Source organism: Podarcis pityusensis, assembly GCF_964106645.2.
Source record: "Podarcis pityusensis genome assembly, chromosome: 13".
In the NCBI taxonomy this organism is placed as follows: Eukaryota; Metazoa; Chordata; class Lepidosauria; order Squamata; family Lacertidae; genus Podarcis; species Podarcis pityusensis.
Window position 1 is genome coordinate 17,877,027 of NC_138038.1, and position 18,574 is coordinate 17,895,600.

General features: G+C 45.9%; 1 protein-coding gene and 1 long non-coding RNA gene across 2 annotated transcripts in view; both read left to right on the forward strand.

The window, feature by feature from the left end:
• PRR12 (proline rich 12) overlaps positions 1–18,574 on the forward strand; it is a 44,537-nt gene that overhangs the window by 23,235 nt on the left and 2,728 nt on the right. Inside the window, exons 6-13 of the mRNA XM_080976443.1 lie at positions 844–1,163; positions 2,661–2,777; positions 4,014–4,147; positions 5,017–5,480; positions 8,362–8,487; positions 11,046–11,143; positions 11,748–11,876; positions 17,508–17,603. Of these exons, the coding sequence (XP_080832569.1) occupies positions 844–1,163; positions 2,661–2,777; positions 4,014–4,147; positions 5,017–5,480; positions 8,362–8,487; positions 11,046–11,143; positions 11,748–11,876; positions 17,508–17,603 (1,484 nt within the window). The remainder of the gene's footprint in view (positions 1–843; positions 1,164–2,660; positions 2,778–4,013; positions 4,148–5,016; positions 5,481–8,361; positions 8,488–11,045; positions 11,144–11,747; positions 11,877–17,507; positions 17,604–18,574) is intronic.
• Positions 11,890–16,471, forward strand: LOC308460674. Its single transcript, XR_013978711.1, has 2 exons — positions 11,890–14,192; positions 15,873–16,471. It is a non-coding gene; the product is annotated as an uncharacterized lncRNA (long non-coding RNA).

Sequence of the window (18,574 nt, forward strand, 5' to 3'; positions counted from 1 at the left end):
GAAAAGAATAACATAAGGAATACACATAGAAACACAGAATTGTAAAGTTGGAAGGGACTCCAAGGGTCATGTAGTCCAACTCCCTCCAATTCAGGAATCTCAGCTAGGTCATACATAACAGTTGGCCACCCAGCCTCTGATTAAAAACCTCCGAGGAAGGAGAATCCACCACCTCTCATGGGATCCTGTTCTGCTGGCATAGAGCTTAAAGACTGATGAATTTATTATGGCAGAATTTTTCATGAATTGCAGTCCACTTCATCATATGTGTGAGGTGTGATCCCTAAGTTACTAGTATATATGTGCATGGTTTGCAGGGAGGATTGGTAAATTAAATTCCAAAGTACCCATTTCTTTAATTGATGGATGTAGCTTTGCATCAATAAATACTCCCTGGGCATCTTGCAAGCAAAACAACGCTTTAAAAATACCATGTATAATAATTAAAAACCATCCAAGAAACAAATAAAAAACAGCCAAAAAAAACCCAACACCAGCCAACCCACCCTTTCTGGTGATACATACAGTCCTGATTTAAAACCACAATTAAAAAGAGGTGAGGAGTCTGTGACCCTACAGGTGTTGCAGGACTACAGCTCCCATCATCCTGACCATTGGCCATTCTTGCTGAGGCTGATGGGAGTTGTAGTCACAGCTGGAGGACCATAGCCCTAGTCTAGGTTCATAAAAAGGTCTTTGCCTGACCCTAGAAGGACTATAGAGAAGGTGTCAGGCAAGACTTTCTGGGGAGACCATTTCCCAGCTAGGAGGCCACTGCTGAGTAAGATGGATTTCTGTTCTTGCTTGCTTGCTAACCCCTGCCACTTCCTCCCACCACCATAGATGTGCCACCCGTGGAGGAGAAAATCCCCAGCCCAGCTCCCTCAGTGGAGGCAGATGTCCAGCCAGAGCTACCCCCGCCACCCATCTCCCCAGCTCCCTCGCCCAAGGAGGCTCCACCTGTCCCCGAGGAGCCACCTGTTCAGGCGTCTCCTGAGCCCGAGGACCCTGAGGACACACGGCCTCTTCACCTTGCCAAGAAGCAGGAGACGGCGGCCATTTGTGGAGAGACGGACGAAGAAGAGGCAGAGAGCGGTGGGGAGGGGATCTTCCGAGAGCGCGATGAGTTTGTCATCCGCGTGGAGGACGTTCAGGCCCTCAAGGTGTGTTAAGGATATATTATTATTATTATTATTATTATTATTATTATTATTATTAATTTATTCAGAAAATTTTCAGTGAACAAATAAAGAAGCGAGGAATAAAGCAAGAAAGGAAAAAGTGCCTGAGGTTTTAATACAATATGACATGTTGGTAAATAAGTACTGCTATTACGACAGTCAGTATACGGTTATTAAAGGTAAAGGGACCCCTGACCATTGGGTCCAGTCGTGGCCGACTCTGGGGTTGCGGCGCTCATCTCGCTTTATTGGCCGAGGGAGCCAGCGTACAGCTTCCGGGTCATGTGGCCAGCATGACTAAGCCTCTTCTGGCAAACCAGAGCAGTGCACGGGAACGCCGTTTACCTTCCCGCCAGAGTGGTACCTATTTATCTACTTGCACTTTGAGGTGCTTTCGAACTGCTAGGTTGGCAGGAGCAGGGACCAAGCAACGGGAGCTCACCCCATCGCAGGGATTCGAACCGCCGACCTTCTGATCGGCAAGCCCTAGGCTCTGTGGTTTAACCCACAGCGCCACCCACATCCCATACAGTTATTAGCAAGTCATAATTTTTATAAATACGTTCCAAATAACATTCTATTTATCCATGCACAATCTGCATTGAAAAGCAAGTCCGTTCCTATGTTGCGGTGGCGCTGTGGTCTAAACCACTGAGCCTCTTGGGCTTGCCGATCGCAAGGCCGTTAGTTCGAATCCACCCCGACGTGGTGAGCTCCCGTTGTTTTGTCCCAGCGCCTGTCAACCTAGCAGTTCGAAAGCATACCAGCTTAGTAGATAAATAGGTACCACCGCAGCGGGAAGGTAAATACCATTTCCGTGCACCAGAAACTGTTTAATCATACTGGCCACACAACCCAGAAAAGCTGTCTGCAGACAAATGCCGGCTCCCTTGGCCTGAAAGCGGAGATGAGTGCCGCACCCCATAATCAAATTTAACTGGACTTAACTGTCCGGGCTCCTTTACCTTTACCGTATCTTCTATTCATTGATCAAAGCGGGCCATATTATTATCTTTCTGGGCTTGGAGCAGAAACAAAGCCTTAAAAGCATAAAATGTGAATGACATTTTCAAGCGTTTCACGTATTTCAGTGTCTTGAATTCTTACTCTTGGGTAAGTTTTAGTATGAGCTTTTTTAAAAAAAATCATAATAGTACTTAAAATCAAAATGTTACATTGGATCTGACACTAGTTTCCCTTCTGAGGGACTAAGTAGGATCCTCACCCACCCAAGTTGGGCTTATAACCATGTGCTGTAAATCACAAGCGAAGAGGGTTGCTGATGCCCTCAGATTCTGCTTGCAGGCTTTCCATGGGTGTCTGGTCAGCCACTGTGAGAGCAGGATGTTTGACTAAGTGGGCCTTTGGCCTGATCCAGCAGAGCTTCTTATCTGCAGAGTAGTTGCATCACAGCAGCTAGGCTTGTTTGGGGTTCTTTCCATCCCTGTGACCATCACCCCTTTCTCTGCCCTCCTGCAGCTCGCTCTTCAGACTGGGCGGGAGCCGCCGCCAATCTGGCGGGTTCAGAAAGCTTTGCTCCAGAAGTTCACCCCTGAAATAAAGGATGGGCAGCGACAATTTTGCGCGACCAGCAATGTAAGTGTCCCCATTACTCGCTCACCATACAAAAAATCGTACTTTCAGTGAATGTGGGCAAAAGAACTTCAGAAGTGGGAGGTCTACATGAGCTTTACGCAATTGTATTCGGCACAATGGCTTGATTTCTGGGTTTTAACCACCAGCGCCTCTACCATTTTGTATATCCCTTCTTTTCTTTCTCTCCCCACTGCTGAGGAAATACATATTTCCACACCAATAAGTTTCTCTCTCCACTCCCGTTTCAGCAGGTTTCTGCCACGACCGTGGCAGAATTTTTCCCCTATTGCTTTCATTTTATTGATTAGCATTGCTGTGTTATAGCATTCCCTGATTAAAAGTTTTGATGCAACCCTACTCTGGTATTACTTTTAGCAACAAAGAGTGGATAATAAATATTTAAATAAATAAAGTTGTTGTTAATTTTCTGCCTTTTACATTAAGTTTCCAGGGCAGGTAATGACATTAAAACACAATATTAAAACCTAAAACTGTTGGGTGAAGGGCGGACAATTAACAAAAAGAAGAAGAAGAAGAAGCAACTTCCCTCACCGCCACCACCAACAAGAATAATAAGCAACTTCCCTCAAAACGCCCCCCCCCCCCGATTTTATTAAAGTTTCCACAATACAGTAAAATAATATTTGGAATAAAGAAAATCAGAAAAACAAAAAGGAAAAGAGGAAAAAAACAAGAAAAGATAGAGAAAGAGTAAAAAGAAGAAGAGAGGAAGCAGAGAGAGAAGCAACATTAATAATAACACCAATAATAATCATGGTAAAACAAAAATTATATATATCTAGTCCTCGTATCATAATTAAACCTTAATCTTCAACCCACATACAAAGAAGTGAGCCTTTCCAACTCTCACCTGAAAAAGCTTCCACCTTCCTCAGCCTCACACCCTGAGGAAAACTCACTCTGACCTGTCTCCCACCCAGGTTTCTCTCTCTTATCCAACACTTCTCTGTAAGAATATTAAACAACTTCATAAAAATAAGGCAGTTCCTAAAAATATACACCTCAAGGGTGTGAGGTAAGCTAGAGGCAGACATACTTTTTTGTGCTTGGGGGAAGTAAATCCGCTTGAACTGACTGATATTGTGGGCGAAGGATTGGGTTTTTCTGCTGTGTATCCCCTCATTTCTGGAGGTGGGAAAGAGCTGTGTTGCAGACATTCTCTCCCCACCATCCCCATTTTGATACTCAATTCCTTCCTTCCCTGTCCCCCCTCAGTATCTGGGCTATTTTGGCGATGCCAAGAACCGGTACCAGCGCCTCTACGTTAAGTTCTTGGAGAACATCAACAAGAAGGATTACGTCCGCGTCTGCTCCAAGAAGCCTTGGCACCGGCCCCTGCAAGCTGTCAGGTAAAGGAGCAGGAATGGGGTGTCTCCCATATGAGAGGCCAGTTCCACTCACAGAGAAGCACCAAAAAGCATTTGAGCCACTTCCTCATGTTGATTTATTCCAGTTTGTGAAGTGCCCCTTTTCCAGAATTGTGAGTTCAATGGCTGAAAATCACACCTCCCCACAAAAAACCCCTTCCCTGTATTAAACTGTTCGGGTGACATGCCTGGGGGAGATTTTTCCTCAGATCCTTTACCTCCCCCTTCGCTGCCACCCTCTATTTCTACAGTTATTTTACCTGACACGCGGGAGAGTATTTAGCTCCTCACCTGAAGGAGCAAAGAGCCCAGCCTCTTTGTTTTCTCACCTGCCTAGTCATGAAACTGACTCCGTACCACGCCTCTTCCACCTGTCAAAGGAATGAGCTATTCCAGGCATAGGCAAACTCAGCCCTCCAGATATTTTTGAGACTACAATTCCCATCATCCCTGACCACTGGTCCTGTTAGCTGGGGATGATGGGAGCTGTAGTCCCAAAACATCTGGAGGGCCAAGTTTACCTATGCCTGGGGTATACCATGACTGCCCTCCTCACTAGCCTGTGTTTTTCTGTGCCACGGCCTGTTCCCCTCTTGACTCCAGCTTGAACTGTGAATCGGATGGTAGCAAACACTCCTTCTTTTCACAGACTTGACAGTATATAAGGCCGGCCTTGTCCTCTCAGCTCCCCAGCCCTCCGTCGCCCCGCTTCTCCTTTTACCCTTAAAGCCTCCCTTGCACCCCAACACACACACACACACACACACACACACACACAGATGCCTCAGCAAACCTGGCCCCTGAGGCAGAGCCTATATTTGGATCTCACGGCTATGTCTGTCCTGCTGCAGGAGACAGAGCCAGCCCAAGGCGTCTGGCCCCAAGACCCCGGTGCTGCCGAAAGTTGAGAAGCCTGAGAAGCTGGAAGTCCCGGAGAAGTCCGAGAAGCCTGAGAAGTCCGAGAAGCCGCCCAAGGCCGAGAAGCCCCCCAAGGCCGAAAAAGCGGACAAAGCCGAGAAGCCCCCCAAGGCCGAGAAAGCGCCGAAGCTGGAAAAGCCCCCCAAGGTTGAGAAGTCTGAAAAGCCCCCCAAGGCGGAAAAAGTGGCCAAAGTAGAAAAGCCCCCCAAGGCGGAGAAAACTGACCCCCCTGCTCCCGTCCCCGCAAAAGCTTCCCCAGCCGGCGGAGCGTCGAAACCCAAGCCTAAGCCAGCCAAGGTGAAAGCTGAGCCCCCTCCCAAGAAGAGGAAAAAATGGCTTGCTGAGGCAGCGTCCTCCTCCGACTCAGATTCCAGCCCTGACCAGCAGAGCGAGGAGGGTGAGTAGACTGATGCAGCCCGGCATCCATTGGTGCCGGTAGACGAGGCGGTCCTTGAACTGAGTTGTGGGCCCACAGAGAGTTTTTGAGGGGAGAAACTGTCCGTGGTAGAGTTGAAGAGAGAGCCTTTTGACTTGAAAGCTCAGGGAGAGGGAGAGAGAGAAATTCATGAAGGATTGCTCAGTTGGTTAGAGTGTGGTGCTGATAACACCAAGGTTGCAAGTTCGATTCCCAGAAGGATCAGCTGCATATTCCTCCATTGCAAAGGGTTGGACTAGATCAGTGTTTTCCAACCTTGGGTCTCCAGCTGCTTTTTGACTATAGTTCCCATCATCCCTGACCACTGGTCTTGCTAGCTAGGGATGATGGGAGTTGTAGTCCAAAAAAACAGCTGGAGACCAAAGGTTGGGAAACACTGGACTAGATGGTCCTCAGGGTCCCTTCCAACCAATTTCTATGACAGCCTGATGTTTGTTTACTTACTTACTTACTTACCATATATACTCGAGTACAGTGGTACCTCGCAAGACGAAAAACGCGCAAGACGAAAGAGTTTTCCGTTTTTTTGAGTCGTTCCGCAAGACGAATTTCCCTATGGGCTTGCTTCGCAATACGAAACATCTTGCGAGTTCTTGCAAGTTTGTTTCCTTTTTCTTAAAGCTGCTAAGCCGCTAAGCCGTTAATAGCTGCTAAGCCGTTAATAGCCGCTAAGCCGCTAATAGCCGTGCTTCGCAAGACAAAAAAACCGCAAGACGAGGAGACTCGCGGAACGGATTAATTTCGTCTTGCGAGGCACCACTGTATAAGCCGACTTTTTCAGCACATTTTTAATGCTGGAAAAGCCCCCCTCGGCTTATACTCGAGTGAGGGTCCTTTCGGGCTGCTTGTTCTTCCTCCCCCGCTGCCACCACCAGCCTCTGCCTCTTGGCAGCACCCTAGGTAGGCAGGGGGACAGGAGGGCCTGGGGGGGGGGGAGAGAGAAGCGCCCTCTGCCATGTGTGCATGCGCGCGCACACACTCCGGCCCACCAGGAGGTTTGTGGTGTGGTGAACCGGCTTATACGCGAGTCAATAAGTTTTCCCAGTTTTTTGTGGTATAATTAGGTGCCTCAGCTTATATTAGGGTCGGCTTATACAGTGGTACCTTGGGTTAAGTACTTAATTCGTTCCGGAGGTCTGTTCTTAACCTGAAACTGTTCTTAACCTGAAGCACCACTTTAGCTAATGGGGCCTCCTACTGTTGCCGTGCCACCAGAGCACGATTTCTGTTCTCATTCTGAAGCAAAGTTCTTAACCCAAGGTACTATTTCTGGGTTAGCGGAGTCTGTAACCTGAAGTGTATGTAACCTGAAGCGTATGTAACCCAAGGTACCACTGTACTTGAGTATATATGGTACTTACTTATTTACTTGCTGCCACTTACTTACTTAGCACTGCAGTTTCTAAGCAGTGTACAATGAGTTTTCAAATAGATACAAAGGAGAGAACATCTCCCTTCTTTATTACATTTATATGCTGCCTTTTCCTTCCAAGGATCAGAAAGTGGTGTACATGGTTCTGCTTCTCCCCGTTTCATCCTCACAACAACCCTGTAGGGTAGGATAGGCTAAGCGACGGTGACTGGCCCCAAGCTTCACGGCTGAGTGGGGATTTGAACTCCGGCCTCCCAGGTCACAGTCCCAACACTCTAACCATACACCACACGCTGGCTCCAGAGTATTAGCTACACTAACTGGTGGTAGCTCTGCACGGTTTCATGCTGGGGACATTCCCCAACCCCACCTGGAGATGTCAGGCATTGAATCTGGGACCTGCTGCATGCAAGGCAAATGCTGTATCACTGAGCGACTCCTCTCCATAGTTAAAATCTTAGCAGTTTAAATCAGCCATAAAATCAGAAGAGTGCACTTTAAGAGACTTGCTGAGATAAAAGTCGTTGCCAGGCGCCTGAAGGTTTGGCAGGGAAGGGCCCACAGTACTGAATACCCGGGGAGCACAACTAACCACAACTCTCAGTGACCTTGTTGATCGAGCAGGGAGATTAGGCACTGAGCAGTCCTTGAGTTCTTCCTGGATCCAAGTTAAGGGCCTTGTAAACAACGTGCAACGAAACTGCAAAGGCGGAGCAGGTGCAAGGAACCTTTTGCCGTCTGAAGGTTGCTGAACTACACCTCCCACAAGCCGTTGACCTCGCTTGCTGCGGCTGATGGGAGCTTTAGTCAATGATGTCTGAAGAGCTAAAGGTTCAGAGAGCCACACATTGTGTGTGTTGGTGTTGGTGTCTTCCTAGTGACCCTGGAGACAGACTGAGGGAGATTCTTATAAAGACCTTGATGGTGAGGAGGGAGGAGTAAAAGAAGGAATTCCCCTGTTCCTAAATGGACTTGCCCAGAAAAAACACACTTTAAAATACTGTTATAAATAAATGAATACGAAAAGTAGTACAGTGGTACCTCTGGTTACATACGCTTCAGGTTACATATGCTTCAGGTTACAGACTCTGCTAACCCAGAAATATTACCTCAGGTTAATAACTTTGCTTCAGGATGAGAACAGAAATCGTGCGGCGGCAGCAGGAGGCCCCATTAGCTAAAGTGGTCTTCAGGTTAAGAACAGTTTCAAGTTAAGAACGGACCTTCGGAACGAATTAAGTACGTAACCAGAGGTACCACTGTATCTGAAGTGCCAAGTTGGGGGGAAATTCCGGTGCAGTTAGAATGAAAGCTGGACTGCGCTCTCTCTTCCGTTATTTTATTTGTAACTTTTCCCTGCCCTTTCATTGTGTGTCGTTTTTATGTCAGCCGCCTCGGAACGTTTTTAGGAAAGCCCGGGATGTTAGTGCCTTAAATAAATGCTAAGCTAACTCTCCATCTCCTATCTAGAGCGTGTGCCGACGGGCCGTATTCTGAACACGCGAGCCATGAAGGAGATGTACCGCAGCTACGTGGAAATGCTGGTCAGCACTGCCCTCGACCCAGACATGATCCAAGCTCTTGAGGATACAAACGGTGCGCATTCGTGAATGGTGGTATATTGATTGGCCCTGTGGGTCAGTCGCCTGCCCCCACAAATGGCAGAGTTTATTTGCTCAAAGTTGGCCAGTCCTTGGGAGATCTCTGGAGCCCTGCGCTTCCTCCTTCCTTTCTTCCAGCAGGGCTGAGCTGCTCATCTCTGTTATGTCATTGTTGGCCTCTTGGAGGTCCAGAGGCTTTTGCTCCCTGTAGAAATGCTTGCTTGGAAAACTCTGAAGCTGCCTGAATGATAGGCTTTCCTTTTCTTCGTTGCCATAGTAAAGGCTGTAGGTTTGCCCTTCTTTCAACATTAAATTCTTTAAGGCAGGGGTTACCAAACGGTGGTCTTGCCTTCAGCTTCATTCAGAAGGCCTGCAGCACCTTAAACAACAGAATACTGAGGCACACTTTTTTATATATATATAAAGAATACAAAGCTGAAAATGAATGAACTGCAGCTAAAATATTATGTTCATTTTTTATATGGTCTAGTCCTTCCCCTGCCCACCCCGTAATATTCTTAAAGGTCTCTTCTCCAGTCTTCAGAGAGTAGCTGGAAGTGGGGAGGCAGAAAAAGGTCCTTCTTTCCTTCCACTCTGCAGTTTTAATCTGAAATCATAGGCGCAGTACTGCGCCAGAACTCAGAAACTGCTCACCCTAATGAAATTCCCTGTTGCAAAACGTGCCTAGGGCAATGGGAGTTTTGAACACTGCCTGCGGCCTGTCTGTGAAGAATGCAGACTGCAGTACAGCAAAATACAGTGTAAGAAATTAAAAGGCCAATAAGAATACCATTAAGAATTGCAATTGCTACAACGGGCGGGGTGTGTGTGTGTGTAAATCATTAAGTGGTCCTTCAAGTCCACCAGCAATTCTCAAGTGATCTGTGAGGTGGCGGGTGGGTGGGTGGAGTTTGGAAGCCACTGTTTTAAGGCCTAGGCCAGCTACTTAGCTGATACCTTCGTGGGTGGTTGTTGTTTTAATAGGTTTACTGTTGTAGAATTGACTCAGGAGCCTCCGCATCTCATGGGCTGCCTTGGTGTTGCATTGCAGTGAAGTTACTGTTTATAAACAAACAAACAATAAGCCTTTTTTTTGTAAATAAATAATAACAAGTAAATAATGGTTTTAAAACACTGCATAAAGATGCCAGATTTCACACTGCGCAGCAGCCTTGTAAACAAGCCCACAAAATGTACTAGTCCATGTAAAATGTTTTACTAGCCTGCTAGGGGCTTCCTGGGAAGAGGACTGGGGGCTCTGTTCATCCTCCAGCACCTCTGCATTTTTATGCAGGAGGAAGGTGGCTGTTAGTATTTGTAATGTAGTTTCATTGGGAATGTATTTCACAAAGAATAGATGGTACTGTCATTGGGAATGTATTTCACAAAGAATAGTAGGTGCTAGAGAAAGGAGGTGGTGGTTGGAAACTGGCGGTTGGGGTTTGGTTGGTCACTCTGCTAGTTCTCTCTTGACTGTGAGGGTGAGAGGTGTTGGGACTTCATGCAGACGCTGTCTGGAGGAGTTTGTAAATCATACTGACAGTGGCTCCCCTCCTTTGCCAGCCTTCTTCCACCACCATCATCATCAGATGTTTGTTTGCATGCCACTTTCCCACCAAATTCTGCCTGAGCAAATGAACAATTAGCATGACCACTCAAAATTCAGAAATTGCTCCGTTTGGTAGGCGCAGAGGCAGGACAGAGAGATCCACTCCTCATCTACCAGCTCACTCCCTCACATTAAATTTCCATGTCGCCTCTGGCTACCAGGCCTGTGCTTCAATCCAAAGCTGTTGCAGAGTTTAATCACAGCTTTGACCTCTTGCAGGTTAAAGCCTTATGCTTCTCTGGGGCTGGAAATGAGAGAGATGTTGCCACAGCTTCTCAGAGGAATCAAAGCACTAAATACCAGAAGAGACAGTTGAATATGGTTGGCGTTTTCCTTAAAGTGAAATGATTCTCTTATTAATGTGTAGCACAAGCAGCTCCTTTCAAGGAAGTCAGATCCTGCCCAGGAGTTCTCGCACCATCAGAAAGCAAATGCGGAATTTTAAATATGTTTCTGTGACTTTCCCTTCTCCGCAGAATTCTGGCTGCAGAAAATTGGATCCCCTTAGTGCAAAATGCTAGACATTTCTGGCTTTAGTCACAGGTTTGTTTGTGTTCGATTCTTGTTAAGGGCCTAGAAAAATTACATAGTGAAAATTACAGTAACTTTTTAAAATATACCAATGTATGATAAGAGCCCATGATAAATTTGAAATCCAAGCCACTATCTCCCCATCCTGATTTACAAAGCTGCAACCAAATTAAAATATAAATTGTCTACGCATTGAGATGATTCATTTGCTTTAAGGAAACACCAACCAAAACATGGTTTTTAAAGCCCTGGGATGTTAGAAAAGTCTTGGATGCTGGAAAGAACACAGTGTGGGTTCCAGGCAAGCTTCCGCAAGGAGTGCGCCATAGCTGGGAGACAAAACTGACCACTGAAATACCCACCAAGGACACTGTGTGTGATGCTTAAAATCTCTTTTGTCAATCCTCCCCCAGATGAACTTTATCTTCCGCCCATGCGAAAGATTGACGGGATATTGAACGATCACAAGAAAAAGGTGCTGAAGAGAGTATCTCTGAATCCGTCGCTACAGGTATGAAAATGGGGCAAGTGGAAAATGTTTAACTCTTCACCCCACACCCTGCCTGAGATAGCATTGTGTAGAAATGCCTATTTTAGATACGTAGTTTTCTCTATTGCTAAGCCCTGTCTTGGATACTTCCTTCCAATTTACCTTCACAACAACCATGAGAGAGTGAAGGCCGGAAGATTTGTCGTGCGACTGTGGCTTAGGTGAGGGTTCCCCAAATTTCTGAGTTCATTGATGCCGTTGAGGAGCTTATAAAGTTGTCGTTGACCCCTTAGGAGTGCAAGCGAAGTAAAGTCAGGGAATATCCGTATATAATCAGCATTTGTTAATCCTCAATCAGCATTACTAAGAATCATAAAAATAAAAAATAAAGAAATAAAACATGAAAATAACGACACCAGACTTTTCATTTAGCAACATGGCCCGAGATACTGTTATGTTATATTGGTATCTTACTCGATACAGAGGCTCATAGTTCCTAATTGCATTTTTAGCACTATACCACATAAACTACCTCTGGCCCTTTTTGACACAGGAGGTCAGTCTGACAGCCACAGGTTATGTGAAATCTGCTGTCTCACAGTGAATATTTTTGTCCGTCATCCAGGAGGCTCTCCACACGTTCCCCCAACTCCACACCGAGACGTGCGACACCACAGTCAAGTTGCGCCTAGGGGGCGAACCTTACAACCGCAAGACACTCAACAAACTCAAGAAGAATGTATCCAAACAGCAGGTAGGTGGGAGCCAAGATGGAATCAAGGACCTGCAGCAAACTGATCAACACTGAGTACGGTTCTAGATGCTGTTTTTTTGAGTGGGAGAGAGAGTCCCTCTCTTCCTGTTTCATCCTCTCAGCCCTGTGACGTAGGCTAGAATCAGAGAGAGGCAGGCAGGCTCAAGGTCACCCAGGAAGAGCTTCATAGCTGAACGAGGATGTGAACCTGGCTCTCCCCACTCCTAGTCTGAATCTCTACCAACTGCAGCATATTGGCTGCGTTTGCGTGCCATGGTAAACTGTAAACCATAGCTTACTGTGCCCGAATGAATCACTCTGCTCCTCCCAGCTTGCAGGAGGCAAACTACAACTACTGTCTTAACGTTAGGCCCAAACCAGGGAATGTGGTTCATGTCACTCCTAGCAAATCACAAGTAGTACGTCAGGAGCAAACCTAGGCTACAAATCGTGGTTTGTTGGGAGTGGAACAAGTCATTATCCCTGGTTCAGACAAAACATTAAGCCAGGGGGTTGTGGTCTGTTTCCTCTAGAATAATAGAATTAGAATTAATAATAGAATTAGATTAATAGCAATAGAATTATAACTTCCAAGAAAAGTCTTAACAGTTCAAATATTCATCCAAGAGAAGAGAATATTGACACTGTTTAAAGCCATGCCATGGTTTCTGTCTGCCTCTCTTTCTTTTTCTTTCCCTCCCCAGCTCTCTTGCTCTCCTGTTACTTGGGTATGGTAGTTCTGTTATGTAGAGTGCTAGGGATGTCTAATGAAGATTTTTCAGCACCCTCCCAAAAATGCAGTTGCCCAGTGCTTGGAGTGCAATCTCGCATCAGTCGCTCTTCCTTCCTGTGTCTGAAGGCATGGACAGAAAACTCTGAATGGAAACCGTGCAGTGGCTTATGCAAGAGACAAAAGAAGGAAACCAGGAAGTGCAGAAGCGCAATCCCTAAAGGCCCTAACTGGAATTGAGGGGAGGGAGAGAAAACCTCCCATTTTAGCATATGAGAGGGCCCTATGCTCCCATCAGCGACCAAAATGGAAATGGAGAGTGTTGACTTTTCTTTCTCATTTAATCAAGCAAGCCAGTTGGGCAAGGGGTGCCCCAAAAGAGGTTCTGTGCCCAGACGGTGCTCACTCTGGAACACCAACTTAACATTTTAACAGAACTTTTTATGGCGCCCATCTCCCAAAGGAGGCCTTTGTTTTATACAAGCGGGTCAGCTCTGTAGTGGAGCACAAAGGTGTAAAGTGCAAAGTCCATCCCAAAGACCTGTTGTTATTTCTTCACCCCAACCCCACCCCAGCGGTGCACTGCTCAGCAAAGCTGACAGTGTGATGGCTTGCCTTCCATCAGGAATTCCACCACAATGGATTTTTAAACCACCAGCATGCAAGTCTTCAGCTGTCCAGGCTATAGGAGACTCCCTTCTTCTAACCAGCAAGCAATGATGGTGGTGGGGTCTCTAGTTCCTCATGCCTTTGTGCCGTAAAAATTCAGAGCATGGCATGCATCTCAGTCTAGGGATGGACAAATGAGCTAAGTTTGTTTTCATCTGTACTTGCATGTGCACAAAAGTGAGTGCACTGTCCTGGTTCAGTGTACATATTTTAGGGGAAATCCTGCAGCCATTTCTCCCCTGCGAAATGTAGCCAGGGGAGCTCACTCCAAACTAAGGAGCAGACTAAACCCTCCCCCTACATACCACTCTTTTTCTTGGATGCAACCAGACTGCATTAACAAAATTAATAGCATCCACATCCTGTGCTTCGCTGCTTGTATTTGGAAGAAAAAAGGCATGAAAATCTCTAAAATATGCAATTTTGATTACACACCAGGAACCCACAGTGTGTTAAAACATATTTATATTTTTATTTTGGAAATGAGAACCGTTGAGCACTGCATCTTCAAACCACAGAACTCTAAGGAATTTCTCATTTAGTCTGTATCTCGCATTTCCAGCTCTGAGGAATTAAAACATCCTCAAGGGAGCAAATGTTCAGAACTCACCACTTTCAGTTTTGAAAAATAAATAAGGGGTTTTTGCAAACATGAATATAGTTCTTTCTCACCGTTCTCGTTCTTGGTTTCGGCCACAAGAATGCCTGTTGGGTCTCTTGCTGCTGTTGTCGTTTTCTGCTCTCTGGTGCCTGCAAAAGTAGTATGATCATAAGAACCTAAGAAAAGGCTGCCTGATCAGTCCTGTTCTCACCATCACCAACCAGAAGTCTGTGGGAAAGCTCTCATTTTTTTTTTCTTTATTCTTTTTTGCATGGGAAGCATGCAGTCTTAAGAAAAATGGGCAAAGGAAGGAAAAGTAGGTGAAATTCAATGAAGCAACAGCAGCTGTCAAGGATAAGAGAGGGTTAAGAGGTTCAGAACAGGCCTTGTGGGAGGGAAGGTGTTCTGGAAGGGTGGTGGGCGGCTCGGCATAGAGACAAGAAGGCCGTTTCCATTGTAGGGAGGGAGCAACAAGATCGCAGGAGAGGGGAAGAAGGCAGCCTTGGAGCAGATTATGATCTGTGGTGTGTGCCAGGAGAGGGGAATAAAGGGGGGTGAGCGAGGAAGCATGGACCTGATGGACACATGGAAGAGGATAAGCGGGATTTCACCACTTCAGATGGCAGGCAGAGATCATATTGTTGGAATATTTCCCTTCATAAGAAAATTCCCTGCAGGTAAAATAACTAATTAGGGAAACAGGATTCTAGTTCACCCCCACTGCCTTTCCACTTGCAGGGAATTGTTTCATTTTTGAACTGTTGGGAGGGGTTTGAATATTATTATCAGTTAAATTCATTAATCTCTTCCTATGAAGCATCTCAAGGCAATTTCACAGTACAATGAAAATATGTATAAAGCAATTGCATATGTAAGAACTGTTGCCCCAATTGCATAAATAGAAGCAGTTTGAAATCCAGTACAGATACAAACTGAAGTAACAAAAACAACTGCCTGAAAGTTTTGTTGAAAGAGGAAAGTCCTCAGCAGATGCTTCCCAATAAATAACAGGAGAGAGTTCCAAAGGAAATTTGATGTCACCCCCCACTCCAGTCTGAAATAGTACATCCTATCAAACCACCTTTTTAGTTCTGCTATTTAATTCCCTTGTCATTCTACTCATTTCAGGCCTCGGTCAGGGCTAGGGAGGTGGAGAATCTTGAATATTGACTATCTGTAAGCTAAGGCAGCCATCACCAGCCTTTTCGGACCAGTAGGCACATTCCTAATTTTGTGTGATTGCTGAGGGTGCCATTCACAAAACGGCTACCATGGAGTACTGCAACATGGCTGCCAAGGGGTGTGTGACATAACACAATATTGTCACCGCTGCTGTTTCCCACCCCTAGCCATGTCCTGCTAGGCCTGATTGTGGAGGTACAGCTGTTAAAGGCACAAAACCTTAAAACAAAGCCTAGACTGCTATCCAGCACCCGCTTACCATTAGGTCCAGTCGTGGCCGACTCTGGGGTTGCGGCGCTCATCTCGCTTTATTGGCCAAGGGAGCCGGCGTACAGCTTCCAGGTCATGTGGCCAGCATGACTAAGCCGCTTCTGGCGAACCAGAGCAGCGCACGGAAACGCCGTTACCTTCCCGCCAGAGCGGTACCTATTTATCTACTTGCACTTTGACGTGTTTTCAAACTGCTAGGTTGGCAGGAGCAGGGACCGAGCAACGGGAGCTCACCCTGTGGCGGGGATTCAAACCACCGACCTTCTGATTGGCAAGCCCTAGGCTCTGTGGTTTAACCCACAGCGCCACCTGCGTCCCTTACCTGGCAGTAAGCTGCATTAAAAACAGAGAGACTTACTTATGAAGTACGCCTGTGTGGCCTTGTATTGTAAGTTAACCATACAAGGAATTTTTAAGGAGTGCCCGCACGGCAGCAGACACACCTGAGCCACTCTGTCAATATTTCACATTTTGCATTTGCCATTTTTTTCTTTTTTGCATGGGAAGCATGCAGTCTTAAGAAAAATGAGCAAAGGAAAAGAAGGTGAAATTCAATGAAGCAACAGCAGCTGTCTAGGATAAGAGAGGGTTAGGAAGTTCAGAACAGGCCTTGTGGGAGGGAAGGTGTTCTGGAAGGGTGGTGGGCAGCTCGGCATAGAGACAAGAAGGCCGTTTCCATCGTAGGGAGGGAGCAACAAGATCGCAGGAGAGGGGAAGAAGGCAGCCTTGGAGCAGATTATGATCTGTGGTGAGTGCCAGGAGAGGGGAATAAAGGGAGATGGGATTCTTTAATAGCCGCACTTACTGTTAAGTAGTATTTTCAGAAAACAACTTCTAGGGAATGCATGATCTCAGACAAACCCACCACAGGAAAGATGTATCCTGGTTGCTAGGTAAAAAGAAAAGGCTACTAGAAAGGACTACTAGAGAGAAGCAAGAAAATTGCACTTAAAGGTGGGGAGGGAGGATGGCAGGGCCGGAACAGAAGCTCTTTAGGACCCCAGGGATTCCTCTTGCCTGTCGTCCAAGCTGCTCAGTTATCAATCATAGCTCTTAACTTCACTCATTGGCTAACGACTCTGAAAGGCAGAAGAAGCCAGGCTGGCTAATTTCACAGAAACTGATTAGGGTACTTGCACATTTTTTTAAAAAATGAAGTTATGATATTGAGATGTACAGGACTTGGTGGATTGTTTGAACGAAAGACTTTGTTCCGATATACAAAACTAGATGGCAGGCCAAGACCAGCCAGCCCCTTTGGAAGGAAGCAGCCTCGGCCAAAGAACATAAAGAAGAAGATATAGAAGAAGATTGGCAAAATAAATTACTGAACTATGCAGGACAAATTATTACAAAAAAGGGCAATTGTTCAATGCATATTTTTAAAGCTTTGTGTACAGATTTTTACATCAGTGTAACTTTTAAAAGTCACTTGTAATAAGATGAAGAAGGTTTTAAAATTGGGTTGTTAAGTATATAAGGTTTTATGGACGTGCTTAAACAAGTATATTATAATGGAACTAAGAGGGGAAGTGGACTGAAAATTTATGGTTTAATTTGGTTATGATTTTTTTCTGTTTTTTTCCGTATTGTTATTTTTGGAAAGTTAATAAATTGTTATTAAAAAAAGGGGGGTACTTGCACATTTTGCAACATAGCTTTCTTTCTTGGAGGGCTAGAGACTTTCCTTTTCCAAGACAGCTCAGAGTCTGGGGTCCCTTCCAGAGGGGGCCAGTGAAGGCCTTTGCAGGCATCATGGGTTGGCAACCTCTGGGCTGAGGGGTAGCCCTTCAAAAAGTTGCTGGGACTCCAGTTCCCATCATCCCTGACGATTGGCCACGCTGGCTGCGGCTGATGGGTGTTGGAGTCCCACAGCAACCGGAGGGCACTGCATTGACTTACCGCTGCAGGAAGTTCCGGGTGCTGAGGTGAAGATGCCATAGCAACAGGAGGGAGAAATTAACTTTGCAGAGGCAGAAGTGGAAGAGATGGCTGCGAGGGAAGAGATAGTAATGAGCAAGGGCAGGCAGACTTATTGATTATTGTGAAACATTTAGGGAGGGAACGGTATGATTCTGAGGTACTTCGGGTAGGTGAAATGGAGGAGCTTGTGAGCAGTAGGCTGTGATTTCTTGTAAGTGATTTCTCCCTGTTATTTCTTCACCCTTATTGCTGACAGGAATTCAGTGTGGAGGTGGAGAAGTCCTTTTTCTACACTCTGTACCATTCCCTTCACCACTACAAGTACCACACATTTCTGCGTTGTAAGGATGAGGTGAGTAAGAACCGTATCATTTTACTTCCATCACCTGGGATCCCTTTTTCCTACGGATAGAGCTCCCCACCCCACCCCCCCGTAAAGAAGTGAGGAGTGGGCAGGTCTGAGGTGAAATCCAAGCTGCACAAACTCCTCTGTTTTGGCTGTGCTTATTTGGCGCAATGAAAACACGTCTTTGCACAAATAATTCCAGAGGTTGTTGCACAGAGACGCTGCTGCATTCTCTGGGAGACAGGTGCTCTTGGGCGGAAACGGCCAACCAAGGTGACTGGAAACTTGTTCCTTAATTTTTTAAAAAACAGATTTTTGTGGCAGCTGGGCTTTCTGGAATACCTTGGGTATGCTGGCCTTGTTAGAGGCAGGGTGTCCCTTGCATTGAGGAGAAAGAGATCAAATTGCAAGGCCCAGTCATCTTTTCCAAGGTCATCTTTTCCAACCCGCTGCAGTGCAGGACGCTTTTTGCCCAAAGTGGAACTCCAACCCACAATCCTGAAATTAAAAGTCTCATACTCTACTGACTTATCCATGGTATTCAGTTAAGGTTTACTCAGAGTTAGACACATTGAAATTAATGAACACGGCTAAATTAGGTCCATTAATTTCAGTGGTTCTACTCTGAGGAGAACCTAGCTGAATGCCCAAAAAAAAAAAAAATCCCCATTGTCTTAACCCATAACAGTGTGAGTTGACAACAGTATGGTTGGTGATACCGTGAGATGTCTCCTTACGGTAGAACTTTGAGCTTTCACTCTTAAACTGAGGATGATGTATATACTGCAGGGTGTGCAGATCATAGAGTTGCAAAACGTGAAATTGGGTTCAGAATTCAGCTACTATTTTTAGAAAAAAGTTTATTGTCCCTGTTGTTGCAAATATATCCTTGTAACTTTGTGATCATGGCCTAGTAAAATCTAAAAAGCCAGAGAGGTGGTAGGATAGGATTTCCAGTGGCTAGAGGGATCTGCCAC